Source organism: Ailuropoda melanoleuca, chromosome 10, assembly GCF_002007445.2.
Source record: "Ailuropoda melanoleuca isolate Jingjing chromosome 10, ASM200744v2, whole genome shotgun sequence".
NCBI classification, from domain to species: domain Eukaryota; kingdom Metazoa; phylum Chordata; class Mammalia; order Carnivora; family Ursidae; genus Ailuropoda; species Ailuropoda melanoleuca.
This window is the reverse complement of record NC_048227.1, coordinates 79301458-79324663: the sequence shown is the minus strand read 5'-3', so window position 1 is coordinate 79324663 and position 23206 is coordinate 79301458. Positions and strand designations below refer to the sequence as shown.

The following is a 23206-nucleotide window of genomic DNA, read 5'->3' as shown; positions in this document are numbered from 1 at the left end:
TGTAACTGCTTATAGAGACACCTTGATTTTGACAAGTTCAGTATTTATCTTAATCATCTACTTTCTTCATATTTCATTGTATCATAATTATTTTTTATTTGACCACCTCTCATGCCAGATTTTTCTAAAGGGCAAGCACTCTGTTCATCTCCATCATGTGTTGACTTCACTTGTATCTTAATGATCTTTTCCTAGAACCAAATTTCCAAGGGGCTCCTGAAAATCTCCACCAGGCTGTTCCATGCATTCCATTTCAAGGAGTCTGGTTGCCCTTCCTACTTTCTATCAGCTAATGGCATCTCCATTCCTTGCCTTCATTCATTTATTTTAACAGGTTTTTTTGTGTGTGCCTGTTATGGGCAGGAACTCTTCTGGACAGTAGAGTAGACAAAATGGATTAAAAACCTGTCTTCCTGGAGCTTATATTCTAGTGTGGGGAGATAGTCAATGAAAAAAATATAATATCTACCTATTTAGTTATCTGTTATCTATCTGCTTATCTATGATATGTAGTAAAGGTAAATGTTATGGAGAAAACCAAAGCAGGACAGGTGAATATGGAAGCAAGCATGGGGCTTAAATTTTTGGTTATCAGTTGGCTTTGTGGTGACATCTAAGCAAAGACTTGGAATAAGTGAGGGAGTAGGTCATATGGATGTATGTTTTAACAAAGCATTTTGTAATCTTTCCTGGGTATAGCAAACAATCTGAAAAATATAGTTTAAATGTAAATATATTTGAATATATGATGCACTTTCAAGATTAATAGAGACAGGAGGGAAATATGTAATCTGGACTGTTTAAGAAATCCCAAACACCAGATTTCTATTTCATGTACCAATATAATCTGCCAGTTGTGGTGATCTGAAAAGACTTGGGCTAAATATGTTTCAAGTGGTTAGATGTGTTGTTTACCTCTGTCTTTCAGACTTTAATTGAAGCAAATGAGGGAGAAAAACTATCAAATAGTCATTCTTTATACATAATGCATTAGAATATTTTTTTAGATGTGGTTTCTCATCCTTCTTGGTCTTTTTCAAGGATATGTTTTTGTAGATAATTGCTATGGTTTTGCTTATATTAATGTACCAATTTGTAGATCTAATGGTCTCAATTTGATACTCAAAGAAAGCTTTTACTACTATTGCCAGCAGATGGCAATAAATTTCCATTCAGTCAACAGTTATTTTACCCTTCTCAGCTATTCTTCAATAACCTACCTACCATTTACCATTTATTGTTTAAAGGTTGTGCCAATAGAGAATAAATATGGCTATATGTTACATGTAGTGGGTTTCACTTTTGAAGATTGCATTTTAATTGCGTTATTGGGACAACTGGTAACATGATAAAGGGTAAAGAACTCCTTGGCACCTGGGTGGCTCAGATTGGTTAAACATCTGCGTTTGGCTTAGGTCATGATCTCTGGGTCAGGTCCCGGGATTGAGCCTCATGTTGGGCTCCCTGCTGAGCTGGGAGTCTGCTTCTCCTTCTCCCTCTGCCTGTCCCTCCTGCTCATGTGCATCCTCTGTCTCCATCTCTCTCTCTCAAATGAATAAATAAAATCTTTTAAAAAAGAATTTAAAAAAATCAAGCGTTAACAAGTGTTCCAGTATTTCTATTTTTCCATACTGTCTGGCCTGCCCTAGCCCAATCCTTGTTGCCTTTAATCTGAGCTATGGGTGCAACAACTTCCTAATGATTCTGTACATTTAGTCTCTTATTCTAGTACATTCTATACTCTAATGGCCTATTATCTTAAAGAAAATTCAGATCATGTTACTTCTGTCCTCAAAATCTTTTTGTCTATTAAATTTGAAATAAGTTTTTTAGCTTCTTGTGCTGGGCTCTATCTTTTATGACCCCAAATGCATCTTTTTAAATTCCCTTTTCCCTTTTCTTCCCTAACAATGCCTCTGCTCCAGCCAGATTGATTAGTTCCCTGAACAAGATTTCCCTTTTCTTAACCTCCAAGGGTCCTTTTTTTCTGATTTTTTTTATTGTGGTGAAATACATGTACAGTGGTATTAAGTATATTCATATTAATAACTCAACCATCACCATCACTCACCTCCAGAACACTTTTTATTTAGCAAAACTCAAACTCTACACCCATTAAACAATAATTCTGCTTCTGCTCATTTTGTCAGCACATATACTAAAATTGGAGCAATACAGAAAATTAGCATGGCTCTTGCACAAGGATGACATGGAAATTCCCAAAGAATTCCATATTTTTAGAAATGAAAAGAGGAGACATTACAAGTGATACCACAGGGACGTTTGGGTGGTTCAGTTGGTTAAGTGTCTGCCTTCAGCTCAGGTCATGATCCCAGGGTGCTGGGATCGAGTTCCGCATCAGGCTCCTTGCTCAGCGGGGAGCCTGCTTCTCCCTTTGCCTGCTTCTCCCCCTGCTTGTGCTCTCTTTGACAAATAAATAAAGTCTTAAAAAAAGAAAGTGATACCACAGAAATACAAAAAATCATGAGACTACTTTGAATAATTATATGACAACAAATTGGACAACTTAAAATAAATCCATGGATTTCTAGAAGTAGGCAAACTACCAAGACCAAATCATGAAGAAATAGAAAATCTGAACATACCATACTATCTCAAAAAGATATCTGCACCCCTATGTTTATTGCAGCATTATTTACAATAGTCAAGACATGGAAATAACCTAAGTGACCATCAACAGATGAATGGATAAAGAACGTGGTATATACATACATTCAATGGAACATTATTCAGCCATGAAAAAGAAATACTGCCATTTGCAACAACATAGAGGAACATAGAGAACATTATGTGAAGGGAAATAAGCCAGGCAGAGAAAGACAAAAACTGTATGATCTCACTTATATGTAGAATCTAAAAATGCTGAACTTAAAGAAGCAGAGAGAACAGTAGTTGCCAGGGGCTAGTGGAGGGGGAAGGAGGCAAAATGGGACAAAGGTTACAAACTTCTAGTTATAAGAGGAATGAATTCCAGAGATCTAATGTATAGCATGATGACTATAGTTAACAGTATTGTATTGTTTACTTGAAAGTTGCAATGGGAGTACATTTTAAATGTTCTCACAATAATAACAATAAATTGACAATTATACTAATTAAAAAATGTGGTAACCTAATTGTGGTAAACATTTATTGATATATACATGTATCAAATCATCACATTTTACATTTTGAACTCACACCATGTTATATATCAACTATACTGCAGTAAAGCTGGGGAAAGAACACAGTAACTCCCTATTTGCCCATCTCTGCAGCCCCAGGCAGCCATCATGTTAATTTCTATATCTATGAATTTGGCTACTCTACTCTAGCTACCTTATGTAAGTGAAATTGTATGGTTTTTACCTTTTTGTGATTGATTTATTTCACTTAGCATAATGTCTTCAAAGTTCATTCATGTTGTAGCATGTGTCGGAATTTCCTTCCTTTTTAAGCTGAATAGTATTCATATATATATATATATATATAGCTATCTTTCATCCATTGATGGATACGTGAGTTGCTTCCACCTTTTAGCTATTGTGAATAATGCTTCTATGAACATGAGTGTACAAACATATCTTCAAGATGCTGCTTTCAATTTTTTGAAATATATCCAGAAGTGTATTTGCTGAATCATGTGGTGGTTCTATTTTTAATTTTTTGAGGAACTGCCAAACTGGTTTCCTGGCAGTCCTTTTCCTGACCACATCATTTTTATATTTCCAACAACAGTGCCTTTTGTTCCAATTTCTGCACATCCTTGTCAACACTTCTTATTTTTGTTGTTGTTGTTTGTTTTTATAGTAGACATTCTAATGGATATGAGGTGATATTTCATTGTGGTATTGATTTGCATTTCCCTAGTGATTAGTGAGGTTGACCGTTTTTTCATATGCTTATTGGCCCTTTGTATGGCTATTTTTTGGAGAAAAGTCTATTCAAGTCTTTTGCCCATTTTTAAATCAGGTTTGTGTTATTGTTGAATTTTAAGAGTTCTCTTATATTTTGAATATTAATATATAATGTCCTTCCTTGTCTCTTGTAATCTTTTTTTAATTTAAAGTCTATTTTGTCAGATATTAGCTTAGAGTGTCTTAATTTCTCCCTCACATTTGAACAGTGTTGCTGGATACCAGATTCTTAGTTGACAGTTTTTTTTCTTTTAGTGCTTTAAATATATTGGCCCCCTGCTTTCTGGTCTCTAGTTTCTGATTAAAAACTGCTCATAATCTTATTGGGGATTACTTGTGTGTTGTGAATGACTTACCTCTTGTGGCTTTCAACATTTTTATTTTGTCTTTGGCCTTTGACAGTTTGATTACAACGTGTCTTGGTATGGCTATCTTTGAGTTCATCCTTCTTGGTTATCAATGAACTTCTTGGATCTTTATATTCATGTATTTAATCAAATTTGGGAAGTTTTTGGACATGATTTCTTCGTGTAATCTTTCTGTCCCTTTATCTCACTCTTCTTGGACTCCTATAATCTGTGTATTAGTCCACGTGATGGTGTCTCACAGGTCCCTTAGGCCTTGTTCACTTCAATCTTTTTCTCTTTCCATTCTTTTGACTTGATCACTTCAATTGGTTTAACTTTAAATTTATTGATTCTTTCTTTCAGTTCAAATCCATCTTTGAATCCCACTAGTAAATTTTTCGTTTTAGTTATTGTAATTTTCAGCTCCAGAATTTCTTTTTGATTTCTCATAGGTTTTCCATCTCCTTATTGATATTTCCATTTTGTTCATATATTATTTTCTTGACTTTTTCCAGATTTGCCTTTAGTTCTTTGAGCATCTTTAAGACAGTTGTTTTAGTCTTTGTCTAGTAGGTTTGCCATCTGGTCTTTCTCCAGGATGGTTTCTGTAGGCTTATTCTTTTTTATCCCTTTGAATGGGCCGTACTTTCCTGTTTGTTTGTATGTCTTATGATTTTTTTGTTGATAAATTGATGTTTGAATCTTAAAATGTGATCATTCTGAAAATCAAATTCTTCCCTTTCCTCAGGGTTTAGTGCCTTTTGCTTGTTTGTTTTGATTCCTGTAAGCTGTTTCTGTGCTAGACATAAGCTTGATGTGTAAATTTAAGATCTTTTGAGGCATTGTCTTAGCCTGTGTCTTTCCCTGAGCATGTATGATGACTTTCTAAATTCTCCTATATATGTGATTGCTTTTGCATATCCTAGTCCTTAAACGTCTGATTTCCAAAAGAGAAAAAAGGAAAAATTAAGGAAAAGAGAGAGAAGATAACTCTAGTTCTTTAAGTCCTCTAGAAATTACTTCAGCCAGTAGGGGAAGGACTTGCAACAATATAGTGGTGGTGGGGGGGTACAACAACGGCTGCCTTCCCCACTGTTTGCACCTCCATGATCAGAAGCAGTTATTGGTGATCAGAACACAGATCCCTGATATTTGGAGGACAGGGTTTTTACTGTCAACCTGATTCCATAAGCTGCCTGCATGGTGCTCTGGCACGGCTGGCTGTTATGGGCCTGGGTGTGGGTAAAGCATGGGTAGCCAGTGGTGAGCTAAGAGCTAAAATTGACTGAAATTGACCGCAGTTTGCCTTCCAAGCTTTCCTTTGGAACTTAACAAGCCTTGAAATAAACTCCCGAATTTCAAAATAGTTATACCAGTCAGATCCCGCCAGTACAAATATTATGTAGGTGGTGGATATATTCCTGCTGCTTTCCACTCTGCCATCTTCCCAGAATTCTGATTTCAAGTTGTTGTTCTTTCACTTGAAATATTTTTTTTTAATTCCTCTTTTCCGCCAGGGTTAGTGAACAGAAGATCTGTATCATGGTCCCAAAATATCTATGAGATGTGACACACATCATAAGATAAACACATAGTGAACACATGATTATAAAATGATGAGAAATGCTATGATGAAAAAAAAATACATGGCCTAGAATGTTTTCCTAGAATAGTTTCCTACAACCAAATTCCCACAAACATGTACTTCCTTGGAAATCTATTCTTGTTTTAAACCTTCCTTTCAATGATGCTATTTAGAATTTATTTTCATGTATATCGCATAATAGGTTCAGGCCATATAATTCTGAACTTATTAAACAATAAGCTTCATTTTTGTTTTCCTTTTTTAATGAATACATATCAGGTTTGGCTACACCCCAGTGCAAGAAAGACTCAGCTGCCTGGCCAAGGACAACTCTATCTACGTTGTAGCAAATATTGGAGACAAGAAGCCATGCAATGCCAGTGACTCTCAGTGTCCCCCCGATGGTCGTTACCAATACAACACTGATGTGGTGTTTGATTCTCAGGGAAAACTGGTGGCACGCTACCATAAGGTAAAATTAATTTGCAAACAGTTCAGTTACTGAGTGTTACAAAATAAAGTGGGCAAGAAGGAAAAATCATTAGTGTTGATAATAAGCATACTTTAGAAGCAGAACAGAGACAAAGCATAGAAAGTAATGATTAGGTATGGTAAGCTCCCATAAAGAGGCTCAAGAGGTTTTCTGGGCATTAGAGACATAGGAATGTGGCTGGGGAAGTGGATGAGAATCAGCAGGAGATACCTGTATTGAAATATAACGTTGTCTTTTAGACTTGGTCCTTTTGAAGACATGCCCTGGCAATGGGTCAAGACTAGAAGGAGAAACTACCTACCAGATAGACTTGATTTTGAAGAGAAAAGAGCAAAGGAAGTTCTTTGTCCACAGAAAATAGTTAAGTGTTCTTGGCAAATGGAAGTTATCTATTTCACTTCTATGTCTTGTAAGATTCAAGAGGGTCTCAACAAATAAGGATTCCTGCCTACATATCTATAAAATGTGGAGGTTGAACCAAAGGCTCCTATCAGCTATAGTAATCTCTGATTCTTTTACACTTTTTCCCATGAAGACAGTGGTCATGGATTAAATTGGCACTGTCTAAGAGATGTTGGCTTGCACTTTTTCAGACACAGTAACACTCAGGCCAACTTCTGAAAAGAGACTTTTACCCCCTTCATCTTCTGTTTATTACAGCACAACCTTTTCATGGGTGAAAATCAATTCAATGTACCCAAGAAGCCTGAGGTTGTGACTTTTGACACCATCTTTGGAAGATTCGGCATTTTCACGTGCTTTGATATACTCTTCTATGATCCTGCTATTACTCTGGTGAAAGATTTCCATGTGGATACCATAGTCTTCCCAACAGCATGGATGAATGTTTTGCCACATTTGTCAGCTATTCAATTCCACTCAGCTTGGGCAGTGGGCATGGGGGTCAACTTCCTTGCAGCCAATATACATCACCCCTCGAAGAGAATGACAGGTAATGTGTAAGTTCTGAGATGTATAAACTTTATGTAATCAAAAAAGTAAAAGAAAAAATAATTTTTTCTAGCTAACATACACTCCTTAGTATAATGTTTACCAACTCTTAATTTTTGGCCTATCTGGCTGGTGACATACTGTAGAATCCATCTCAATCTAAATTATTTTGTAGATTTATTTATTTTTATTCAACTTATATGCACATTTCTTCTTTTCCCCCTCAAAAGTTCACCACTTCTTACATGAAAGTTTCTTTTATTGGCTTTTTGGCATCACACTGTTGGATTTCCTCTCACTTGTTGTCCTCGGTATATTTTACTGAAATTAATGACATATACAGCTTAGAGAGAGTAAACGGTAATGTGAGTTTAAAATAACAGCAACAACTGTGCAGTCTCTTTTCTATTTCAAATGCCATTTCCAACATCACTTTCAGGAAGTGGCATCTATGCACCTGATTCTCCAAAAACATTTCATTACGATATGAAGACAAAGGAAGGAAAACTCCTCCTCTCACAACTGGATTCTTACACACACCGCCCTGTAGTGAATTGGACTTCTTATGCCAGTAGCATAAAAGCATTCTCAACAGGAAATCAGGAATTTATAGGTACTGCCTTTTTTGATGACTTCACCTTCTTGGAGCTCACAAGAGTCGCAGGAAATTACACAGTTTGTCAGAAAAAACTCTGCTGTCATCTAAGCTACAAGATGTCTGAGAAGAGGACAGATGAAGTTTATGCCCTAGGGGCATTTGATGGACTACATATTGTCGAAGGGACATATTATTTACAGGTAATGATTATTTTGATGGGAGGGTGTTAACCAGAAAAATACCGGACACCTAGTTGAATTTGAATTTCAGATAAACAATGGATTATTTTTATTATAACTATGTCTCACTTTTGAGGATACCTGTACACTAAAAATGTTGTTGTTGATTTGAAATTCGAATTTAGTTGGGCATCCTGAATTTTTGTTTGCTAAACTTGAAATCTGAGATGGCAGTCCAGTTTTAAACTGGCTGGAAAAAAGGCAGAAGATTTATTTACAGTACCTGTATTTAAAATGATATAATCAAATTACAAATGATTTTAATGGGTGATTAACCTCCGATATTTCCTGCCTAAACAAATTTTTCTGTTTTCTAATGTTCACTAAAGCTTGTTTCATTAAGAGCTTGACAGTAGGTTTGTCCTGGAGACATAGAGGGTTGACTTCTGAGATATTACTACTGCAAAGGTTTGCATATCTCACAGCCCCCAGCACTAAAGGAGGAACTATTATAGCCTGGTGAGGTGTGACCCCTAAGGACAAACAACTTTCATGTTCCTCTCGTTCTGCTCTGCTCTTCCCTGATCTGTCTTCCATCCTATTTCGGGGCTTCCTGTTGACAATTTCAGCTCCATCCCATCTATTTCTTACGCTCTAACTATAAAAATTACTAAGAGTCAATTCTAATTATCTCACTGTCTTGCTTCAAATTCCTCACTGTCTTCTAGTTCGCAAATCAAATTCCTTAACAAAACATACTCATAAATTCTTGAACTGTGCCTTTTCCTACTCTCTATCCTTTTCTCTCACTTCTACCCATGTGTGCCCTGGGCTTCTCTCATATTGAGACATTTCCTCATCCGCAGTGTGCAGGCTTCTGCAGACACTCTGGGTGGGTGCACAGGTGGTTTCCTTTATCTGTGATGGCCCCACCTACTCACCATTCACAGTGCTTTTCAGCTGTTGTCTTCACCAAGAAGGCTGCCCTGAACTTTCTGTAGCACCATTCCCACCTCCCCACCTGGGCTAGGTACTTCAGGCATCCTCTGCTCAGTTTTATCAAGGACATATTATGTGAAATTATGTGCACAGTACTTTGAGACTGAAAACCCTTTGAGTGCTAGAACTATGCCCACTGTACAACATTCTGTTTGCTGCATGATAAGCACTTTACCAATGCTTGCTCATTTGGACAACTTACTGAGTGCCTACTATGTATTCAGTGCTAATGATATGAAGATGAATAAGTAAAGGCCCTCTTCTTGAAGAATTTAGTAGCGGGGAAAGACATGTGAACAGATAATGTCAGTACAGATTGGCATGTGATAGAACATAGAATGCACATTTTGTTGTAAGAATGCTAACAAGCTGTACCAAGCCTAATTGGGGGATTCAGGGAAGTTTCTGGAGACATGATGTATGAGCTTATGCTATTATCCAGGTGAAAAGAGTGGGAGGAAATTCTGGGTGGAGTGGAGTGTAGGCGAGGGTGTGGATGTGTCAAGAAGGAAGATATGTAGGGCAGTGTTACTAAGGTATAATGTAGAAGCAAGGATTGGTGGAAGATGAGCCTAGAGGCAGGACCACATTTGACAGCATCTGAACTATCATTCCTAAAGTTTGGACTTTAGTTTCTGGGTAATAGTCTTCTGTTGGAAGGTGTTCAGCAAGGGCATGATGTGATCAGATATGCCATTGAGTAGATCACTGCGGCAGCACTGTGACTGATGAACTTAGGGCAAAAAGACTAGTTCGATTATTAAAACAGTCCTACTAGGACCTGTACCAAGATTATGTTAGTAGGAATAAGAGCAGGGTATGGAGTCAAGCAATATGTAGAAAACATAACTTATAGCTAATTTGATCAAGAACAGGAAAGCAGAATGAGGGGACTAGAATATGCCAGGTTTCTGGCAAGAGTAACTGGGTGAATGTAATGCCCTGACAGATCAGGGTGCTAGGCAGGGAGCAGATTCAGTGGCAGTGGGGAGATGTTCGGTTCACTTTGGATGTTCTGGTTTTGAAGTATTTATGGGGCATTCAGCTGGAGCCATGGTATCTGATATCACCAGCAGACTCTGGGGCAGGACCCCAAATCAAACATGTTAGTATGTCTGCTGGAAAACATGGGACTATTCATCCTAAATAGCTTAAATAAAAACATAGCCTTATGTTAGTTCAAGTTAGATCTCAATGCCAAATATGCTACAAAAACCTTTATTTTTAGAGAACTTTGGTCTTGGAATTAAGGACGAGGGAATCTGGTATTGTATTGTATTCATAATCTTTCATAGTCTAACTCTGATGATAATTAGTGCTAGAAAAATCTCTGTAACACCAAAATTTATTTCTTAACTAACGGGAGAAGAAAAAGAAAAGGAGATAAGGATACAATAACTCTGCATCTTGCCACAGAGGTTTTCCGAGTGTTCTAGAGTGAATTTTAAGGACATGGGGAAGAAGGTGCTTGTAGCATTTTCTAGAGTAGAAGATGGTAAAAGATTGGGTAGAGATTGACAGCAGTTGTTATAGGAGAGTGGGAGAAGGAGCAGTCTACATATTTTAAAGAATCAATCAATGAATAAAGAAGGAATAAATAAAATGAAAGAAGTTCATTCCCTTTACCCAATAGACTTAGGAGACTTTCCTCTTTAGATTATTTTCTGTACCTTTTGTCCTCTTCATTTCCTCCCACGAAGGCCAGAGTCACTGGCCTATTAGTTTTCTAGAATGTAAAGCTATTTCCCAACAGGGTAAGAAATTAGAGATAACAACTCTGCTAAAACCCAAAGATTAAATTCAGGGGCTTAACTACAACATGATGAGAACATAGATTCTGGAGTCAGAAATTCTGGGTAAATTCCTTTTTTGCTGGGTAATGGCCACCTGGCCTTGAGCCAGCCTTTTAGCCTCTTTAAACCTCTGGTTCGTCATCTATAACATATGGACTCATTTTTATTCACCAGGTATTTATGTAATGCTTTCTGTGTTCAAGCACTTGATAGACCTGAGGATATTAAGATGAGCAAGACAGATATAGTCATTGTCTTCACAGAGCTTAATACTAGTGGGAAAATGGCATTGAACAGAAAACTAAGAGAATCACTAATTTTAGTTGTGACAAATGCTATAGAAGGAAAAGTACCATGGACAATTAAAGAATACAACTGGAAGACTTAAACCTAGTCCTAAGTGGGGAGTAAGGATATTAATAATAATAATAATAATAATAATAATAATAATAATAATAATTTCTTCATAGGGTTTTTGGGAAGGTTGATTTATAAATATGAAGAGTTTGCACTATGCCTCGCACATAGAAAGCCTTCAATAAATGTTAACTTTTATTATTATTATTGTTAATAAAAGTTACATAACTTTTTATTTTAATTATCAGACCTCTACCACCAGGTTTTACTCACATAAACACTGGCTCCATCGCAAGCAGCGCCTGATTCAACTCCTTTATTTCTTTAGTCCTTCTCATAGGCCAGATGTCCTGTCCCTTCCTACCACCCGGATTGGTTCTATCACTTTCTTCATTTTAATCAAAGTAATGCATGGACATAACTATGAAGACAAATAGCACTGAAAGCTTGTAAAGCACTAGTTCCTTCCATAATCCACCCAATCTCTCTTTCTGCAGGCAAAACCTTTTGAATCTTTTATCTGTTTCTTCTGAAATTTACTCATCTGACACCATCTACCTGGAGCTAATGCGGAGTCCACAGATTAAGGGCTCAGTCCCACAAGACTGGTCCCCTACTCACTTGAGACTCCAATCGCAAGTCTAGGTGGTCACCTGTGCTTGTGTCGTGATTGACTATAAATCAGGGATTCCCATCACCCCTGCCTAGGATTTGCTAGTTTTCAGGAATGGCTCATCGAACCCAGGAAAGTGCTTTATGTACTGCTAAAAAATTATTGCAGAGTATATTTTAAAAGAATATAAATGAACAACCAGAGGAAGAGATACAGAGGGCAAGATCTGGAAGTATTCCAAGCATAGGAGTTTCTGTCCTCATGGAGTTTGGCATGTGCCACCTTCCTGGCTTGTAGATATGGCATTCTTGTTTGCCAACCTGAAATCTCTCTGAACCCCATACTTTAGGGATTTTTATGGAGGCTTAATTTCATGGACACGATTGATTAAATCATTGACCATTGGTGATTGATATAACCTGCAATTCCTCTCCCCTCCAGAGATAAGGGTGGGGATGGTGACGCTTAAAGTTCCAACTCTAACCAGATGGTAACCAGTTCCCACCCTGTGGTTATTTAAGGATTTCCAAAAATCTCAACATCAGCAGTACTCAGGTGTGGTTGAAAGAGGCTCGTTGTAAGTAACAGGAGCCCCTCCTTTCACATTTCGCCTCTTATCGCTAAGGAAATTCCAAGGATTTTAGGGCCTTCTATGTCAGGAACTAAAAAAAGACCAAATATATATTTCTTCCTATAAGTCACAACACCACACTCCTTTGTTGTTGTAAATTCCGGGAAGAGAGTGAGTGGGTGATAAAATATTCTCAACTTACAGGATAGAAAATACCTTTCCTTTCAAATTTGATGGAGTATTTCCCTAGGTACGGAATTCAAGGTCATTGTATTGCTACTGAGAATTCTTGGGTTATTTTGATTCCTGATCCTTTGTATGTGTATCCCTCTTCCTTCCCTTTTCTTCGAAACCTTTTAGAATCTCCTCCCCTCCATTTCTTCTCCTTCTGCAACTCCTGTTATTGGGGTCATGTGTCTTTTGAATTGGTCTTCTAATTTTTTAATATTTTCTTTGCTATTTCTTTTCATTTTTTCCATTTACTTTCTGAGAGTTTTTCTTCTTGATCTTCCAAGGCTTGCCTTGCATTGAGTCTTTTATTTTTGCTGACATGTTCTTACTTTTCAAGAACTGTTTTTTTGCTTTGAGTTTTGTTTTGTTTTTTTTCCTTACTGATGTTGTTTTGTGGATACAGTATTTTATCTCTCTGAGGCTATTAAGGAAATTTTTTTTCCTTGAAGCTTCTTACTCTTAAATGGTCTCTTTTTTACTCAAGTTTCCTTTATATCTACTAGTTTTGCTCTCTCTCATGTTAGAAGCTCTCCTCATATATATGGGAACCCTTTAACATTACCAAAAACTGACTGAAAAGCTGAGCATAAGAGTGATACTTGATAATTTTAAGCTTCACAGTAGGGTAATCTAGCCGGGCCTTTTGTTAGTGGAATCCCTGAGTTAAGTATTTTTGGAGACTTCCTCTTGGGATGGGTCAGGTTTCTCAGGTTTTAAAATTCTTCTAATTCCCTTCCTGAATAAGTTGCTTTATTTAGCGAATTAAAATACAGGATGTTCTAATAAATTCAAAGTTTGGATAAACAACAAATATTTTAAAAAATAAGAGTATGTCCCATGCAATGTTTGGGACATATTTATGGTTAAAAACCATTTTTGATATTTCTAGTTTATCTAAACTTCAGATAACAGGACTCCTTTCCTGTGTTCATCTGGCAATTTTATTTCTGCAAGATAAATTATTTGCTGGCAGCATTTAGAGAGCCAGGTGGGAGCAATGACCTTGTTGGATGTGGCCTTGGTGGAAGGAGATGGTCATAACATTTAGCAGGTTTCATTCATGTAATCCCTTTCAACTAGGTTTTTCAAAACCTCTACTAAACATCATCTGCTTTACTCTCTCTGGAAATAGATGCCCCATCTTTTATGGGACTAAGAGAAGGACAGTTGCCCGTCCATGGTGGGGGACTCAGTATCTGAGGCATCCTTAACAACTTCCCAACAATTTTCTTTAAATTGAGCCACTACTTTACCAGCTCCTGAGGTACCTCGCGCTCCCAGTGATGGAATCTTCTGAGTATTCTGCAGTGTAGATAGGGTTGATTCTTGGCTCTGCCATTGCCGGTTTAGGACTTGCCTTTCCTTAGGTCTGCTACATCATTTGCCACTTTTGCATCGACCACGCCAGCTTCCAACGTTATACCATGGTCTCTCCTCCCATTCTATCTGTGTGGGTTTATGTCTTAAAAAAACTAGTGTTGGTTTCAGTAAGACGTCAAGGTAATGAAATAGAAACATGTATTCATTCTACCTTTACCTAAAAACTAATTCTATCCCATCTTAACACACTTGCTCTAAAGCACTTACTCTCTAACTTCAAAAGTAGAAGCAGAGAGACCAGTTAGAGGCGATTACTTTAGTCAGGTCAAGGTGGCTTGAAATAAGGCTTAGAAGAGGCAGTACAGGTAGAATTAAATAAATAATGGATCTTCCTTGCGGGACTTTGCATCTGCATAGTGAGATGACTCATATACTTAGATTTTACATTCAAATAATGCTGTAGTAGGATAGGGTAGTATAGCTTAACTGTGTAGTATAGTGAGAACTATTTCAGTTCTTGCTCTGATGTAAAGTATGTGACTTTTCCAATTCACAAGGATTGCCTCTAGGTCAACTCTAGGGTTCATTACAATTTTAAAGTTCTTCTCTGGGGGCGCCTGGGTGGCACAGCGGTTAAGCGTCTGCCTTCGGCTCAGGGCGTGATCCCTGCGTTATGGGATCGAGCCCCATCGGGCTCCTCTGCTGTGAGCCTGCTTCTTCCTCTCCCACTCCCCCTGCTTGAGTTCCCTCTCTCGCTGGCTGTCTCTATCTCTGTCGAATAAATAAAATCTTTAAAAAAAAAAAAATAAAGTTCTTCTCTGGTGTGAAGTAGGCAAAAAAGTAGAGATTAAACTCGTGTCTAAATTTAACCTCTTTAAAAAATAGAACACGTGATTATTAAAAGCATTGCTAGCTTGAGAACAATGAGGGTATAGTTCATGGCTATTGACCAAGGGTCTGATTGTTTCTTTAAGAGATTTAATCTGTTTGACTGTGAATTGCAGAAAGCACTAGGGCCTGAAGTCCCTTATTTTTATGACTAGTTGAATTAGCTATCTATCAATGAACTGGATTCGTCTGATGAAAAAAATAATATTTTATCAGACAAAGGGGCATGGGCATTGCATGGGCATTATTTCTAGGTCAGGAGGGTGTACCAGTTGGCTTTCTGAGGACTTACTGGTTTGCATCTGCTTTCCTAGATTTGTACCCTGCTGAAGTGTAAAACAGCAAACTTAAACACTTGTGGTGATGCAGTTGAAACGGCTTCTACCAGGTTTGAAATGTTTTCCCTCAGTGGCACTTTTGGAACCCAGTATGTCTTCCCTGAGGTGTTGCTAAGTGAAAGTCAGCTTGCACCTGGAGAATTTCAGGTAAGGACCTTTGCTTAATATTGACAATTCATTCCAGGTAAGAGGAAGTGCTTTTTGAGTACAAAACCTACTCAAGTGCTTAAAAATATCACAAAAATCTCCATGTGGAAAGAATAAAATTGGTCTTGGGGAATCATGAAGGACACTGAGCAGGTTGAATTTCTTGTCTGGAAATTCTTAGTATAATAATTAGTGTACCCTTGAATAAATAAATATATTATAGTGGAGACTGTTGGGAGGATGCTGGGCTGTTTTGAGTCTGTTGAGTAGGAAGAAGACTGGAGAAGGGTTTCAGGACTGGTCCCACCAGAGGGAACCCCTTCACATCATGGGCGGTGATAACTTAGCGAAGTTAAAGGGAATTCCTCTCATTGTGTGGGTGAAGACCCAGTGGCTGAAATAGACAAGAAAGCAAACACTTTTTATTTTAAGTCCAGAAATATTTCCTTCCTGCCTAAACTCTCTGCCCAGCCATATTCTTCCCCTGACTTACCTGTGGGTTTTGCTCTTATTCCCCCTTTCCTGTAGGAACAGCTACTGTGGGGCACTAGGGACAGTGAGCAGGTTGGGAGGCTATAGTGAGTGAGTGACAGGGCTGCCAGAGGCCCAGCTCGAAACCCCTCAGTCAATCCTTTCTGTCCACTTGGAGGAGCCTGTTACGTCTGAGAGGACTAGATTTCTCCTAGATAATCCCAAATGCATTGCTTTATGCTTATTGACTCATGGAATACTTACTCAGATAAGTAAATTCTAAGATATTGATTATAGCCATTTCAATAATAAATGAATCAGTGCCAATTTTTCTTATACTCTGTACCATTTCAAAATTTCTTTTAGAAGAGAAGTTAGCCATTATTTTTATTTTTATTTTTTTATCCCGTTGTGCTGCATTTTAGAAGCTGTTGTGGGGTTGTCTAACTTACAGAGAGACCCAATCAACTTCTCTGTGTTTTAATTAGGTGTCAAGTGATGGACGCTTGTTCAACGTGAAGCCGCCATCTGGACCTCTCTTGACCGTGACTCTCTTTGGGAGAATGTATGAGAAGGACCAGATATTACAGGATTCATCAGACCCCCGGGCACAAACACTAGGAGTAATGTTCTTAGTCATAATACAAATTATGTGCTCATTAAGTTGGTAGAATATTTCCATTTGCTCTCTTATTTTGTGTGGTTAAGAAAATGATGGATGAGAAAAGAAGGATACAGATCCTAACGGTGGTCATGGTCTCTTGAACAAGTGAGTACAAGTATATATACATATATAGTTCACTGTTTTTACACTTAACACTTACACACACACACCCCCCAGATAATAGAAGCCAGATAAACAGTGACACAGTTTTGAAGGGTAAAATCTATAAATGAGGGTAACAGTTTTACCCACATTTTAGGGGGTTTTTTGGTGAGAATTAAATAATTGAATGCATTTAAAGTCCTTAGACAAGTTTCTGGATCATGGAAAGTACTGTATATGTGTTAGCTATTAACAACTGTGTATGACTATCACGGTACAACCATGTGTGATATATTTCTTGCTAAAATTACATCACCTCTGATTGTCTAAAGTGTAAACATCTTCTACCGGCTCAGCCGCCCTGCATATTTCAGTTAGAGGGCACGTATTGCATGGTACACTGGGTGTTATACACAACTAATGAATCATCGAACTTTACATCAAAAACCAGGGATGTACTACTGTATGGTGACTAACAATATAATAAAAAAATGTTATTAAGAAAAAAAAAAGAAAATCAGTGAACTCAGCATTAGCTAATTGGTTTGGGTTTGACACCTAGAAGTGACATATTCTAGAAGGCAGCAGGGCTTACACCTAGGAACCTATTAGAGGGCCTCCACTTTTTTGAGTGTTTTTCAGTGCCTCCTCAATGTTTTACCTATCTTGCCAGCCTGGAAGCATATTAATAGGGTGGTTCTATACCAAACATTTCACCACATCTGGACTGTCATCTGTTTTTGCGTGGCCTGTGAGCTAAGAAAGGTTTTTATGTTTCTAAGTGTTTGAAAAACAAAGAAGAATCAAAAGAATATTATGTGACACATGAAAATGTTCTGAAATTGAAATTTCAGTCTCCATGCCTAAAGTTTTATTGAACACAGCCACATTGATTTAAATATTGTCGATGGCTGTTTTTATGCTATGGTGGCAAAGTTGAGTAGGTATGACACAGACCCTATGGCCAGAAAAGCTGCAAATATTTACTGCCTGGCCCTTTACAGAAAGTTTGACTCCTGCCCTGAAGTATTAAATAACAATGGATTTTAGTATTGAAAACCTTTAAAACAACTCAGTGGGCAAATTGCCTGTAAGCGTCTTTCTTGTAATTCTTTCATAAAAAGAGAAATAAAATGTCTTTATTTTGTATGATATACCATCACACACACACAAGATTACCCTGATTAACTTACAACCAAATGTGTTATGTAAACTAATATCCTAAATAAGTGAAGCTAATTTTTATGAACATTGTTGATATTTATTCACTATAAGACACACACCACAAAGTCTTTTTTTTTTTTTGCATTTGGGATGTACTAAAATTCCTGAGATAAAGCATATTAGTTTTTATTTTCAAATTTTTCCTGGAAATCAACTAAGAACTATTCAACTGAACATACTATCTGATATTTCCCCCTGTGACAAACTCACTAGCTTGTCGTAGAATGATTTTTTCTTAATGTCAAACATTACAAGTAGTGAATTTTTTTAAAAAATGATATTTACTACATCTATAGCCAGCTCTGATTACTTTTTCACTATGGATTTCTTTAACACATATGTATTTCATGATAGCTTTGATATGCTTTTTAACTGTGATTTTTATTTCCTCTGCATAAAACATTTGTGGTGCTCTTCTAATACAAACAAACTAATTCCAAAAAAGATCAATGCTCAAATATGTTTTCCTTAATCTTTTTATACCTTGATGAATTTGAGTGGTCCAGAGTAAAATTTTTGACACTCCCTCATTTAAAGATATGATTTGTTATCAACCTCATGATAAAACACACAGACATACACTGTCTCTTACTGTGGTAACCCTCTTCCAAGATGGTGCCCAATGATCCCCACCTCCAGGCTCCATGGAGAAATCCTCCATGATTGTTTTGTTGCTATCGATTCTTGTATTCTTTCTTTCCTTTTTTATTTATTTTGTTTTTAGAAAGAGAGACAGAGTCAGTACATGAGTTGAGGGGAGGGGCAGAGGGAGAGCGAGAGAGAGAGAATCTTAAGGAGGCTCCATGCCCAGCACAGAACCCAACACAAGGCTCAATCTACAACCCTGAGATCATGACCTGAGCTGAAATCAAGAGTCAGATGCTTAACTGCCTGAGCCACCCAGGCGCCCGTGATTCTTATTTCTTACATAGTTTCTGAGCCTTGACACTTACAATAAATCTGAATCCATTGTCACTTTTACTGTAACATATATCTCTTCTGCTTAAGTGTTCTAATGATTTTACTTATTTGTTCTTTTAGTTTTTTATCTAAACAATGTATTTCAGGTCTCATAGACTGAATTGTTTCTCCTCTCAAATTCATCTGTTAAAGTCTGAACTTCATACCTCAGAATGTGACTGTATTTAAAAATAGGGTCTAAAGACGTAAAATGATGGCATTAGGATGGACCCTGAACCAATATGACTGGTATTCTTGTAAGAAGAAGGGATTAGGACATAGACATGCACAGAGTGGAGACTATGTGAAGACACAAAGGAAGATGGCCATCTGTAAGCCAAGGAGAGAGGCCCTCAGAAGAAATCAACCCCGCCGATACTTTGTATTTCTAGCCTCCAGAATCTTGAGAAAATAAACTTTTGTTGTTTAAGCTAATCCATGGTACTTTATTATTGCAGCCCTAGCAAACTAATTCAGATTCCAATCCCCTCTCTTTTCCATTTCCACCATAAGTTGAAGTGTTCTGAATATTGAGAGGAGTATGGAAAAAATAACTAGAAAATCATTATCAATGTCAAAAGCTGGTTCTGAAACCTATCACTTGGCTCTTATATTGAAAATTAACCCCACATTCCACACATTCCTCTGATTCTCTATTCTAGATGTCTCAGGCATATTCAGAATACATTACCTTAATTTTAGTTTTTGGAAACACAGAGTCCTAGATGGGGAAAATACTTTATATCCACTAGTAATACATAGGTAGTATGCTTTCATGTATAATAGGTTTAGCATTTTAAGTACAGACAGTGCAAAAATAAATTTCTTTCACTGTGCTATATTTCTTCCCATACCTACTAGACAGGATAAGCTAGCTTACTGTGCAGTAGCAAATGAAACAAAAAAATCTCCTGACTTAAGACAAAAGTTGCTTATTCAAAGTTGCTCTTGCTTATTCAAAGTCTACTCTAGGGCAGCCTCCATGTCAAAGCTCAGAACCTTAGGCTTTTTCATTGTGTTGTTTCCTTATCAACCAGTTCTCCCATTGTTTCTGGAGCATGAATAAAAGAATATGGAGAAATTGCACACTGCCTTTTAGATGCTTTCTTCCTTGGTGATATCTGTCATCTCCACTCATATTTTACTGGCCGAAGCAAGTCATATGGCTATGCCAAATTTAGATGCATAGGGAATATAATTTCCCTGTGTGTCCAGGAAAGGGAAGAGATTCATAAATATTTGTTGGCACCAGTAACGTCTATCACTGAATGTAAGTTCCTCAAAGGCGTGCATCTTGCATTCTTTTTCTACTTTGACATACAGAAATCCCTCAATAAATGATTAAGGTCTGCCATGAGTCACCAGGGCTGCTAGTTACCATTCCTTTATTCTTCAACCTATAGTGATATTATACCCCTTGCCTCCTACCCCATTTCTTTGTTGTCAGCCCCCTGTACCTGCCAACTGCAAGCCAATACCACCAGTTTCTTCAAACTTTTCTTGACCTTTCCATTAAAGAAGGAAACTTTACCTTTATCTTCTTACCCAGAGTATGTAAAGGCATCATTAATGTCTTATGTGTTGTGTTTTTATAGTTTACAAAACATTTAACATACATTTTCTTTTATTTCACAAAGTAGGTATATTTTCCCCCACTTTTACCTTAGAGAACAAAATATTATTTTCTAATGTCCTAATTTATGTGTATCAGATCCTCAAACCAGAATCTTTTAATTTCTGTCCAGTGCTTTCACTAGTATTTTAGGTTACAAGTGGTTTCTCACACAACCACACTAGACTGTGGCTTTCTGAGAGACTCAGTGTTAACCTCATTGGTTGAAATGCTGGACGCTGATTATTTACTCTGATTTTTAAAGCCAGATTTTAATTGCATCCTTACCTTTATAGGAAAGATATGCCACATTCCTCATACTCTTATAGTTTTAATAGCCACAGACTTTGATAGAATGCAGGATGAGGGCTAAGGTGAAAGTACGCAATTAATATTAAAGGATATATATATCCTGGATCAAAGATTGAACTTAGTTGGTCATACCTGTTGATGTGGCATGGAGAATAGAAATTTGCCTTGAGAAACTGGGAGAAGATTGTCAACATTAAGAGTGGGAATTTTTCAGTCTTGGGAGGTAAGTTTAGAAGTATCAATGAATATGTTAACAGAAGGGTGAGCTCTCTTACTCTTTCTATTGTGAAATCAGTTCCATATGGTGGTCTAGCCACAGAAATACAAGAGCTCTTATCAGTGTTAATAGCTATTTAGCTATCAATACCTTCTAGAAACTTTGAACTCCTGCCAAGGCAAATAAAGCCCACCTGTCAGCATGGTGGTAGATTACCTAATAAAAAGTTAATGTTTGGGCAATGTGCTTTGTAGACATGTTGACTGGATAAACTTTGAATTGAGTTATGAAAATAATAGTATCCCAAAATACTCTTTTAACAGATTATGATGTTGATTTAACTGAAATTCATTATGAACCAGCTGATTTTTTTCTTTCCGTCTGTGATAAAATATCATCTTGTTTTATCAAAGACAATTACTGAGAGTTTATTTGCTGTCACAATCTGAGTAAAAATTGATTGAAAAACCTGCCATTGTGTGTACCTAGTTCTAGGAAAGTAGTTGTTGTAGAGATGGATTATAAAAGCATTATAGCAAGAAAATAAAATCAGATAACCTGAAATTATTCCTTAAGTACACATATAATTTAATTTTAATTGAAATAAAGATGTGAAAGTTATCTTCAGAGATTGTTGATAAAAATATACTATAATGATGTTACTGATTAAGACAATTACAAATACTAATTTGAAAATGTTCTTTTTAAAAAAGATTTTATTTATTTACTTATTTGAAAAAAGAGAGAGAGAGAGTGAGCGCCAAGCAGTGGGGATGGGCAGAGGGAGAGGGAGAAGCAGACTCCCTGCTAAGCAGGGAGCCTGATGAGGGACTCGATCCCAGGACCCTGGGATCATGACCTGAGCCAAAGGCAGACTCTTAGGTAACTAAGCCACCCAGGCGCCACCTCCCTTTTTCTGTAAATGTTCTGAAATTACTATTTAGTATGCTATAATGTCATCTTGCTTAGCTTATAATTAATAAGATTCTCCTGTCCACCTATCCATAGATGGATGTTAGGTGAAATTTTCATTAATGTAGTAATTACCTCAGTTTTCCCTCTCCACCTATTTGGAGGGTATTGGGAATAAACTGGAGATTTTATGTGATGCCTTTCACCCAGTGATGAGTCCAAGTTCAATAAGTTATTCCTCCTCCCCTTTCTCTCTTCTCTCCTTCTTTTTTTTCTCCTCCCCCTCTTCTTCCTCTTTCACCACTGCTCTTTCCCCTCCTCTTCCTCCTTATTATTTCTCTTTATTACTACTGACATTAACCAAGCTTAGGCTGCCCACACGAGCAATATGTTCAGGTTCTGTCTTCAAGAGTTCCTAAAATGTGAGAGATGGTTCTCAGCAGCACACTGTGGGAAATTCACTATTGTAAATTGTTGCCCTACTTTATCCCTCTTCTCCCCTCCCATGGGGAAACCACAAACAAAAAGGATAAGACAGTTGAAGTTACTTCATACTGGGTCACACTTCATTCTGGGGCCCTGGGGAGTAGGGATCCAGTATAAAAATCCAAAGGCTGCCCTCTATAGGTCCAAGTGGATATAATATCTGGGTCAGAGATTCAAGTTCAATAAGAAATTAACATTCAAGGTGAATGTTTTAGGATAGGTTCAAAAAAGAGAGACTATCCTTCCTGAAATGTATAAGCTGAATTCCCCCTATATTCCATTCTTCTGTTTGTGGTCGCAAAAGAATAGATATACAGACAATCCTCTAAATCTCCTCCCTGTAATAGTCATGAAAATATTCAGGGTTGGTGGCATCAGGATGATTTTATTTATCAGTCAACCTATTTTCTGAAAGAAGTTTTAAGAGATTTATCAGACCTGCTATCATTTTGTCTGTTCTCAGGGCTTTGAACTGAACATAATTTTTGAAGTATCACTTTGGTTTTTAGCCTCCATACTATTATTAGTTTCCTTAACTATTATTCACTAGGTTTCTAAATTCCAGGGGCTGTGCGAGGCCCTGAAGGTATAAATGCTTCAGATATGCTGAGATACTTAGATATAACTGGCCCCAGACACAATATTCAGCACTAATGTAGAGATCTGCATGAAGATTTCTATACTCCCTTGACCCGCTTCTAGATTCCATGCCTGAGGATGGCTGCACGTCTTTTTCCAGGCTAGTGAAAGGCATCGTTGTCATATCCTGTACTTATACACCGTCTGCTAATACAGTCAAGAAACTGACAAATTGTACAAAGTTACCTTGTTTGGAGGAGAGAGGGTTCTATTCCCTGTCTGGTTCTCTGTAATCTCTACAACTCTGTTGTCTCAGTGCCACCGGAAGTGATCAGGCTCT

General features: G+C 37.3%; 1 protein-coding gene and 1 non-coding gene across 7 annotated transcripts in view; both read left to right on the top strand.

Moving 5' to 3' along the window:
- The window catches only part of VNN1 (vanin 1), a 36985-nt gene extending 17151 nt beyond the window's left edge, over positions 1–19834 (top strand). For all 6 annotated transcript variants that reach the window (XM_019803564.2, XM_002923025.4, XM_019803566.2 and 3 more), the window contains 5 exons: positions 6129–6321; positions 7003–7294; positions 7733–8091; positions 15157–15327; positions 16287–19834. In XM_019803564.2, the coding sequence (XP_019659123.2) occupies positions 6129–6321; positions 7003–7294; positions 7733–8091; positions 15157–15327; positions 16287–16469 (1198 nt within the window). In that variant the 3' untranslated portion in view covers positions 16470–19834. The remainder of the gene's footprint in view (positions 1–6128; positions 6322–7002; positions 7295–7732; positions 8092–15156; positions 15328–16286) is intronic.
- On the top strand, positions 2135–2239 carry LOC117804300. The gene has a single exon (XR_004628641.1). It is a non-coding gene; the product is annotated as a U6 spliceosomal RNA (small nuclear RNA).
- Positions 19835–23206: the final 3372 nt, after the last annotated feature.